This window comes from Nicotiana attenuata, unplaced genomic scaffold (assembly GCF_001879085.1).
Source record: "Nicotiana attenuata strain UT unplaced genomic scaffold, NIATTr2, whole genome shotgun sequence".
Classification (NCBI taxonomy): Eukaryota; Viridiplantae; Streptophyta; class Magnoliopsida; order Solanales; family Solanaceae; genus Nicotiana; species Nicotiana attenuata.
The window spans coordinates 22,316-33,323 of record NW_017676612.1 but is presented as its reverse complement, the minus strand read 5'-3'; the positions used below and the strand labels follow the sequence as shown (position 1 = coordinate 33,323).

Genomic DNA, 11,008 nt, shown 5'->3' with positions numbered 1-11,008 from the left:
AGCTGTAAACTAAACTAATAAGGTTGTAAACAATTATGAGGAAAAGCTAAGGCAATGATTTCCCCTATTGATGGAATCCCTTCTGTTTATGTTCATACAAATTTACCAACACCTCTCTATCAATCATGAACGCTAATCTTACCGCAAATCTCTCCCGAGTAATCACAGTAATTTACTATTGCACTCTCCCGAGATAGACTAGCTTACTTTATTTAGCACGATTCACTTTAGATTACACCCAAGGCTTCGTTATCCCTAATCCCGCCTTTAAACCCGCAATTATAGATCCCTCTAATAATCTAGGAGTGGTGTTGTTCAACAATACCCTAAATATGCACTCTTTTCCAAGTTATGCACACTAAATAGGCACAGCTAATTGAGGATCCTGTCAATTAACTACAACGAACACGAAGTTGAACAAATAGAGATTAAACTAGCAATTTGTATTCACATAAACAAGAAGTTCATCACCCAATAGGTTCCATCAAAACTTTAGACAAGGAATTTAGCTACTCATGGCTATGGAAAAATAAACTAAGATTGAATTCATCATAAAAATCAAAAGAAAAGAAGAAAGATGTTTAGAGTATTCTCTCACAATGGTTTTCCTTGCTAAGAAACCTTAAAAATTCATACATGCCTCTCTTGGGCGAAGTCTAATGTTTTAAATAGGGTTTAGGTCTAAAAATCCCGTAATTGACACTTTGGTCCCTGAAGTTTCTGCGCCTGCCGCGGTTCTGCCGCGGTCGCGGTAGAACCGCGGCCAAACACCCTCGCGGAATCCCTGAAGTTCTGCAGCTGCTTTCCACCGCGGCCGCGGTGGAACCGCGGTGGACCCAGTGCTCTGAATCTTCGGCCTGTTTTGCATGGTTCACTCGGAAAATTTCACAGTTGGCCTCTTTTTCATCAATTTTGACTCCAAAACTGCTCCTTAGCCTTCCTTATACATATACCACCTGCAAATCATGAAAAACACTAATAAGAGCGTTTTGTTATCACTTTTAGCATTAAAACTACACAAGAAGGTGATTATTTAAGGTGTGATTATAGTCAAATTCACCTATTATCAAAGCTCTTAGATGAAATTTGGTGGTTGAAATTACTACTAATGATACCGAAGTGTATGTTATACAATTAAATTGAAGATCTAGAAATTGATCTCGACTTTGGATGGTTGTTACGTATCGTTTCATAATGTATCGTATCGTATCGTATTGTACTGTATCGTTGATGAATACAATGTTTGGATGGATTGTGTTGTTTTGGCGTCGTTTTATGGTATCACGCACCTGTGATATGATAAATAAACTTGCAATATTATAAAGAAAAATTATGATACGGTATATAAAAAGGTAGGGTAAATGATAAAATAAAATTATTTAATAATAATGAAGGGTGAGATTGAGAGAAAAACACAAGAAAACGACGCGACCACACCAAATCGGTCGTTATATAAAGTGGCACATTTCATTGTTACGTAACGACGGATTTAACGATACGATACAATAAAATTTAAATAACAATCAAAACAAGCATTATATTTAAAGTAACAATACAATACGACACGATAGGTAAAACCATCCAAACAAGCTGTAAGCAAAAGGTGTAAATTCCAGTGGACGAAGCAATAAAATGCTAAAGCCGAGCAAACATATTTTTGTTGATTGGACACAATAATAATTATGCCTTAATCTCAAACTGATCAATTTTCACCATTCATGTTTATTCATTTAAATATGTTTCATTTAATCTTCAATAATTTAGGTCCTCCACCATTAGACGTTGGTCGGATAAATCTTGAATAATTCTGTAAACAATTGGTCATTGTTATATGATATGAAGTTATTATGTTTGGTTTAATTATTTCTGGCACATTACTTCCAGTGAAGCTTCTGCATCCCACGCTGCATCCACTTGATAGTTGAGAATTATGAAGCTAACAATAATTAGAATCCTAGAATGATTAAGACTGGCTAACCCACTGTTGCAATTAAATATAAACTTAGTTAATTATGCACTGTTTATGCTTCAATTATTCTCATGTTTCAAAGCGTTTGGACCTCGGTCATAGTAAGCACCAAAACCGATTATTTGGTTCGAAATGTTTGGTATAGCTACTTAATAATTAGATTGAGATGCTTCCATAAGATTTGCAAAGTATAACTATTCAATTCACTTCTCCTACAGCCGTTTACACATTCTTGGATGGGCTTTATTTTTTGACCATGTCTCCATTTGGGCTTATTTATGCAAATCTCTTTTATTAGTGAAAATAGCATGAGCTAGCCAGTTTTCGCACTGGTAATTAAAAAATATTGCAAAATCATTGAAAAATAGCCATTGATGCTTGCATTAAGGTAGGCTGTCTACATCACCCTTTTTGGGGTCCCCCGACCCTACGTAAACGCGGGATACTTTGTGCATTGAGCTGCCATTTCTCAAATTTATTATATCTTAATCATAATAAAAAGGACTCTTGATAACCATCAGATCTAAGAAGTTAAAAAAGAAGTCCTAGAACAAAGGAATTCACAGAGTCACATACTCACATGCCCTTCTGTGTTTCACAATAGCTGTATCCTAATGGAAATTTCAGAACAAACACGTTCGGATGTGGTAATGCAAATTAGATCTTATTTTCATCCAAAAGTACAGAACCCCACACGCAAATAATTATTCTGCTTCCCAATAATTGTGAATAAACTATGAATTCCAGCTGACCTTTGCCCCAGTTGCCCATATTCCTCTCATTAATACAGATCCTTCACTACTATGTTTCAGCTTCATAATTCCACCTATAAATAGCCCTCCTTTAAAAAATCACAATATCATCATCTCACACTCTTCCCTTTTCTCTTCAACAATACTTCAGTTCAGAAAATGGCTTCTAAATTTTCATCAGCAATGCTTCTGCTTTGCATAGTAATGAGCATCCAGTTATTAGCAGCTTCAGCCGGTAACTTCTACAGAGACGCTGTGATTACTTGGGGCGAAGGACGTGGTAAAATACAAGAAGGTGGCAGAGGTCTTGCCCTCACTCTTGATAAATTATCAGGCTCTGGTTTTCAGTCCAAGAATGAGTATTTATTCGGAAGATTTGACATGCAACTCAAGCTTGTCCCTGGAAATTCTGCTGGCACTGTCACCACTTTCTTTGTAAGTTGCTCTTACTACCCTAATTCTTGTAATAGTATGTCGTATATGCTAATGGATTGTTCTGTTCGTTTCTTTGTTCATGTAGTTATCTTCGCAAGGAGAAGGACATGATGAGATTGATTTTGAGTTCTTGGGCAATGTTTCTGGCCAGCCTTACACTGTCCATACCAATGTCTATACACAAGGAAAAGGAAACAAAGAACAACAATTCCACCTTTGGTTCGATCCAACTGCTGCATTTCACACTTACACCATTGTCTGGAACCCTCACCGCATAGTGTAAGTTAGACGATCACCTTACATATGTCTTTCTTATATATCCAGAGTTTAACTTCTAAACACTGAAAGTGTAAAAGAATTTCTTACACTATCAAGTCAAACTAGTTACCTAAAAAAAAAAAGCATATCCACGATTTCTATAACAGATTAAATTACACTGATAGTGTAAAAAGAAAAACTTACATTGTTAATGTATATAAGTTAAATCTAAATTCTTGTATTTCTGTTAGTTATACATTTTATCTTACCAATTCTTTGATATAATCAGGTTCTTAGTGGATAACAGCCCCATTAGAGTATACAACAACCATGAAAACATTGGCATTCCATTCCCAAAGAGCCAAGCAATGAGAGTATACTGCAGCTTGTGGAATGCAGATGAGTGGGCTACACAAGGAGGCAGAGTCAAAACAGATTGGTCACTTGCTCCTTTCACTGCTTACTACAGAAACATCAATATTGATGGTTGTGCAGTGTTATCCGGTACCTCGTCGTGTAAATCAAGCAATTCAGCAAACAATGCTAAGCCATGGCAAACTCATGAACTTGATGGTAAGGGAAGGAATAGGCTAAGATGGGTGCAAAGCAGACACATGGTTTATAACTATTGTGCTGATTCTAAGAGGTTTCCTCAAGGTTTTTCTGCTGAGTGCAAGAGTTCAAGATTTTAGGATATGAGAGTGTGAAATTCTTTATTCTTTTGTACCAATAAAAGTTCTGTTGGTTACTGATTTTGTTGCTGTAATTTGGTAATCAAGTTTATGTCTGTTATGGAATTACATGTTTACTAGTATAATTTTCTTAATCAAATGATGTTATGAGGGTCACACTTATATAATTTTCAGTAAAGATTCGAACTCGAATTTCTTTTAATCTTTCTGAAATTAAGTTTAGATTTTGGACTATAAAAAGTACTATAGATCACTACTTTTTATAGCTAAATAATTTTCTAATGTTTGAAAATATCATAGTAATAAAGAAAGAAAAAACTCTTTTAACTCTTCATATAATAATGCTGACAAATGATGTTGGACCGAGGGACCAACAAATAGATGAAAATCTTAGTAAAGGTTCATCAATTGGAGAATAGAGATACAAAGATAGACAATTCAGCAGTGCACCATATGCAAAGAAAATGACGTATTAACTATTAATCTATATATTTTAACAATTATCTAGATAACCCAAGTAGTTAAAAAAATGGAACTTAATTATAACAAATTTAAGTAAGCTTAAGTATTTTTGTTCTTTCAGGAGCAGCCACAGAACTAAGGGGCAAAAGGGGGTTGTCTATATGAAATTTCTTTGGCCTCTAGGACCGAAATTATCATATGTCATCCCCGCTAGTAAAGCAAACCTTAAACGATGATAAATCAGATAACAACAGAGAAATATGCCAAAAGACACACAAACATTTAATGTGGTTTGGTCAATTGACCTACGTCCACAGGCAGAGATGGTCAATCCACCATGTAAAAGAGAGTATAACATATCGAGAGAACAACCTCACAAAGAGGCATACACAAGTGATAACATAATACTTGCTCATAAAAAAGACTCTCAAACCCCTTAGGGGCTACATTGTGAATGTTGTTGAATGAGAAAGAAGGATCCTTAATTTATAGAAGTCAAAACCTTTTCCTCTCAAAGATAGAATTATATTTTCTTTTTTGTTAAAAGAAAAATCAATTATGGTAAATATGTTGCCCTTCCTTCAAAAAATAAGAAAGCCTGATATGATAAGAAAATTAAGACAAACACCTAACACTCTTTGTATGTCCACTTTTTTATTTTGGATCCCTTTGGTGAAAATCTTGCTTTCCGCCCCTATTCAGAGAGGACAAGGACCTATCTTTAGAAATTCTTTTTTTTATTTTTTTTTTATTTTTTTTTATTTTGTCCCCCTTAAACGCATGTTTGGGTGGGTTGCAAAGTTCTTCCTAGATCTGATGTTGAATGACAAAGAGAAGGATCGATGTCAGAATAAGCATGAAGACCCATTTTCTATACTATTAAATTATGTTATCTTAAAGAAGTACGCAAATTTAAGATGCAGTTGGCAGAATAGGTCAGTAATATAATGTGATATCTCATAGGAGTATTACATTATACAACCAATAACTGGTAAGTTAATCAGACATGGATCTAGTCAAAAACATTATCCAGATTTCTCATCTATCTACTTTTCGCCATAAATTCCAATCAACTTGGTGTAAATTATAAACCTTGTCAGGGTAAAATTATTTTAGTTAAATCGGTTGTAACAGTTTATTTATCTTGATTTTTAGATTACTGGATCACGCTTGGTAAGTATAGTTACAAGTGGACTTTTAAAGGACCTAATAGTATAAGTATTTTTATGGAAAATTTACGCCCATAACTAACTTATACAATATATTTATCATAAATAAATACCCTTTAAATTAATTATAATTCCTAGCTACACTTTGGATTTTATAGCAAATAACCTCTCTAAAGGGATTTCTAACCCTATCTTGAATACAACCCTCGTCTCTCTTCCCAAAGATTTCATTCCTTCTCCAACTTCGTTGAATCTGAGTCCATCATTGATACACATATTGGCTGATTAGTTTTTGAAATGTAGTTGCCTAGATTTTGGCGGGAAAAGTAGTTAGTACTGTGTCACACAATTAGCGTGTTTACATTTCCCTTTCCCTTTATTTTCAGCATTTTAGCTTCATTACAAATACTATAAATAGGAGATACATCAAAAACGTAAGGCATATATTGATATGATCCCTGTTCTTCTCTGCTTCTTCTCTAAATTCTGCTTCATTTCTCTTCTCTTCTTCTGTTTTCTTCACTTCTGCTACTCTTCTCTTGTTTCATTGGAGTGATACCTCAATTTGGTATCAATTGGTATCAGAGCCTCGTAGAAGATGGGCCCACGACGAGCTTTTGACGTTGTCACTGGTGATTCAGCCATGGATTTGCAGGAGCAGTACGAAGATCTAGCAACTCAATAGCTAGATCTTCGAGCAGAATTGGCACAAAAACAACATGAATTAAGAGATGATTTGGACAAACGTCATGGTGAACTTTTGCAGATGGTGAGTGCTCTTAAACAATCCTTTGATGGACTGCACTTGAATCAACAATCGAAGGATAGTGCATCTACATCTGCTGCTAAGGACAAAATGCTTCAGTCAGGTCAAGGTATTCTAGGTCCAAATCCTTACTGTGTTAGTGCTAATCGAAGTCATAACCTGGTTTTTCCTCGATTCAATGGAGAAAATTTGAAAACGTGGTTGTATAGAATCGAACAGTATTTTGCTGAGGATGAAACTCCTCTCAATCAGAGAGTGAGGTTAGTAGCTATGAACCTCGATGATGAAGCCCTAGCTTGGCATCAACCATACCTTAAGTGTAGGAATTTACCTATGCTACCTGTGTGGGATGAGTACATAGCTGAGCTCATCGAGACTTTTAGTGGTGATTTTTCTGATCCAATGCTGGAATTGAAACAGTTGAAACAAACAGGATCTGTTAGAGAGTTTCAATTTGCCTTTGATAGATTGGTAGCTCAATGCAACTTAACTGTTGAGCAAGCTATCTCTTGCTTCCTTGGTGGTTTGAAGGAGTAATTGGTGAATATTATGATGCATGAGCCTAAAACCTACGGGCTAGCTAGGCTAGCTGAGGCCACCTTGGCTGCTAATGCCAAAGCTCAGAAACATACTTCAACTAGTTACTCTACTGCTAGGAGAATTTCTTATGATAACCAAAGCCTCAAACCTCTTCTCTATTCAGCAGTTAGTCATACACCTCGATTGGCATTACCTGTTGCTAATGTTGCTGTGATACCTAGGAACAAGAGAACTATTTCCCCAACTGAAATACAGGCAAAAAGGGCCCAGGGATTGTGCTATTTCTGTGATGAAAAATACACTGCAGGTCACAAATGTAACCTTCCAAAATAGTTGTTTATCTTATAACTTGAGGGACAAAATGCTGCACCTACAGACAAGGGAGAAATCATTCCTGAAGATGAGATACTCTCTGAGGAGTGGCCTGCTGTTGAGAAGAACATCCTCACATTTCATTATGTGCCTTAGCTGGTATTTAGGGAGCACAAACCATTCATGTTACAGGGTACAGTGATAAACGACCTATTCAGATTCTCCTAGATGGTGGGAGCACCCATAATTTCGTAGATTCATCAACTGCAAAAAATCTAGGTTGTTCTGTTACTCCTACTGTGTTAAGCTATGTCAGCATAGGCAACAACACCCTTGAAGCCACTTCTGGGGTGGTAAAGGATTTCAAATGGATGCTAGAGGGTACTATATATGTATCTGACCTCATTGTCTTTCCTGTTGGTAGATATGATTTGGTTTTGGGAGCCTTATGGATGAAAACCTTAGGTCCAGTTACAATGGACTATTCAGACCTCACTATGACCTTTAACTACCAGGGCAAACATCATCTTTTGAAGGGAGTTTCAGAAGATTGTAAACTCTCTAGTTCTAAAGTTGTTAACAGGTATCAAGGTGACCATGCTCAGTTGTATATGCTACAGGTGTTGTTTGACACGCCATTACCTGCTCATGAAAGTCATGTACTTATGCTAGCCTTACATTTACCCAATTGAGCCAATGCCTCAGTCACTCTAGGACTTGTTGACAACCTATAAACAGGTATTCTCGGAACCTACTGCTCTACCTCCTACAAGGGGTGCATTTGACTGCACGATTCCATTGCAACCTGGTACCAAACCAATCAATATCCGGCCTTACAGATATTCTTCTATGAAGAAAGATATCATTGACAAGTTGGTAAAAGAGATGCTACAGCAAGGGGTCTTACAGTACAGTAACAGTCATTTTGCCTCACCTGTGGTGGTGGTAGGTAAGAAGGATGACACTTGGAGGTTATGTGTGGACTACAGGGATCTAAACCACTGCACTATCAAGGATAAATTCCCCATTCCTATTATTGATGACCTGCTGGATGAACTATCAGGGGCTTCTATTTTTTCTAAAATTGATCTCAGATCTGGTTACCACCAGATCAGAATGGACCCTGAGGATATACCTAAGACAACTTTCAAAACACACATGGGACACTATGAATATTTGGTATGAATATTTGGTCATGCCCTTTGGCTTGACCAATGCTCCTTCCACCTTTCAGTGCTTAATGAACCATGTTTTTCAGGACCTTCTCAGAAGATTTGTACTTGTTTTCTTTGATGATATTCTCATCTACAGTGAGAACTTGCGGGATCATCTTCTTCATTTACAACAGGTCTTTGATCTCATGCTGCAGAACAGTTTATTAGCCAAGCATTCCAAATGTGTTTTTGGTGTGCCAAGAGGGGAATATCTGGGGCTCTTTATCTTTGCCCAAGGAGTTGCTACTGACCCAAAGAAGATAGAGGCTGTGCAGCACTGGCCTACTCCCACAACTATAAAACAACTAAGAGGTTTCCTGGGGTTAGCAGGGTACTACAGGAAGTTCATCAGAGGCTATGGCCTTATTAGTCGACCTCTAACTGACTTGCTAAAGAAGGCAACTTTTAGTGGACTGAGGCTGCTTCACAAGCCTTTGCTGAGCTTAAACTAGCTCTCACTACTGTACCAGTTTTGGCCTTGCCAAATCCTTCCTTACCATTTATTGTTGAGACTGATGCTAGTGGATCTGGTATTGGTGTTGTCCTTATGCAAAACAACCATCCTACAGCCTTTATTAGTAAAGGACTGGGCCCCCGACATGCTGCCTTGTCTATGTATGAAAGAGAGCTGCTTGCTTTAGTCTTTGCTGTGACTAAGTGGTCACATTATCTTCTCAGCCAGCACGTTATTTTCAGAACTGACCAAAAGGCACTTAAATATCTCTTGGAACAGAAGTTCCACACTGATTCTCAAATTAGTTGGTTGGCTAAGCTTTTGCCTTTTTATTTTGAGGTCCATTATGAGAAGGGCAAAGAGAATGTAGCTGCAGATGCCCTCTCTAGAATTCAAGGTGCTTCATTGATGACCATGCTCCTTTCTTCTGTTCAAGCTGATTTATGGAAGGACATTCAAGCTAGTTGGTATTCAGATCCTGAGTTAAAAGCTTTGATTGCTTCTTTGCAACAACAACCTCAGAAGCACTTCACTTGGGTGAATGATTAGCTTAGAAGGAAAGGTAAGCTGCTAGTTGGCAACAATGCTGCTTTGCGACAACAAATACTCACATTGTGGCATTCCACTCCCTCTGGGGGACACTCTGGTATTGATGCCACTATGAGGAAAGTTCTTACTTATTTTTATTGGAAGGGAATCAGAACTGATATTGTGACCTTTGTTCACAAATGTTCTGTGCCAAAGAAACAAGTATGACACTGGTGCTTTGGCCTTCTCCAACCTTTTCCTATTCCTGCTCTTCCTTGGACAGACATTACAATGGATTTCATAGAAGGTTTGCCTAAGTCTCGAGGAAAAACAGTCATATGGGTCATCGTTGATCGCCTTACCAAACATGCTCACTTTATTGCTTTGGCTCATCCTTATACCGCTCAGTCCCTCATTCCTATTTTCTTGGATAATGTTTTCAAACTTCATGGATTTCCAGCTTCCATTACAAGTGACAGAGACCATATCTTCATTAGCTCCTTTTGGAGAGAATTTCTTACTGCTCAGGGTGTCACTTTGAATACCTCCACTGCTTACCATCCTCAAACCGATGGTCAATCAGAAGTGCTTAACCACTATTTGTAAACTTACCTCAGGTGCTTTTGCACTGATTCTCCTTCTGACTGGTCTTCCTTCCTTGCCTTAGCTGAATGGTGGTACAATACTAGTCCATATTCTGCTATTAAAACTTCACCTTTTGAGCTTCTTTATGGTTATCCCCCACCATTACACCTGCCTTACTTACCTGGAGATTCAGAGGTCGACTCAACTGAGGACCTTTCCCTGCTTTGTGAGTTCAAACTTCAATTGGCTAAATTTCATCTCACTCGTGCACAACAAAGAATGCAAGCTCAAGCTAATGCCCACAGGTCTAACAGACAAATTCCAAGTTGGTGATTGGGTCTTTGTCAAGCTTCAACCATACAGACAGTCCTCCCTTTCATCTTTTCCCTACCACAAGTTAACTTCTTGCTACTTTGGTCCATATACTATAGTTGAGAAAATTGGAGTTGTTGCTTACAAACTGTTTCTTCCACCTGAAGTTCTGATCCGCCCACATTTCATGTTTCCCAGCTCAAATTTTTTCATGAAGCTCCTACTGAAATAATACACCCGCCCGTGGTTGATTTGGCTAGTCGATACTCCCCCGCTCCTGAGTCGATTATAGAAAGAAGGCTGGTCAAGAAGGGTAACAAGGTTGTCGCTCAGTGTTTGGTTAAGTGAACTGGTTTGGATGCTTCCTATGCTACTTGGGAATTAGCCTCTACCCTTAAAGCTCGTTTCCCCTCCTTCACCCTTGAGGACAAGGGTGCTGTTCAACCGGGTGGTATTGATCACGCCCAACTATGCCTTATAAAAAGGACAATGCGGTCGTTGCAAATATAATCCGGTTTACAAGTCCGGAGTCGAATCCCACAGAGAATTAACCTATCAAT

At 37.8% G+C, this 11,008-nt stretch overlaps 1 protein-coding gene across 1 annotated transcript; it reads left to right on the top strand.

The window, feature by feature from the left end:
* The first annotated feature begins 2,804 nt into the window (after positions 1-2,804).
* LOC109221123 (xyloglucan endotransglucosylase/hydrolase 2-like) lies at positions 2,805-4,289 on the top strand. Its single transcript, XM_019385589.1, has 3 exons — positions 2,805-3,156; positions 3,242-3,435; positions 3,704-4,289. The coding sequence occupies exons 1-3, from the start codon at positions 2,881-2,883 to the stop codon at positions 4,104-4,106; spliced, it is 873 nt and encodes a 290-aa protein (XP_019241134.1). The 5' UTR covers positions 2,805-2,880; the 3' UTR covers positions 4,107-4,289.
* The last annotated feature ends 6,719 nt before the right edge of the window (positions 4,290-11,008 follow it).

Excerpts from the sequence above, each read along its gene's own strand:
- LOC109221123 (XM_019385589.1), top strand. The coding sequence starts at position 2,881 with ATGGCTTCTAAATTTTCATCAGCAATGCTTCTGCTTTGCATAGTAATG. Across the intron at positions 3,157-3,241 it reads GCACTGTCACCACTTTCTTT|TTATCTTCGCAAGGAGAAGG; the intron begins GTAAGTTGCTCT and ends TTGTTCATGTAG. Across the intron at positions 3,436-3,703 it reads TGGAACCCTCACCGCATAGT|GTTCTTAGTGGATAACAGCC; the intron begins GTAAGTTAGACG and ends TGATATAATCAG.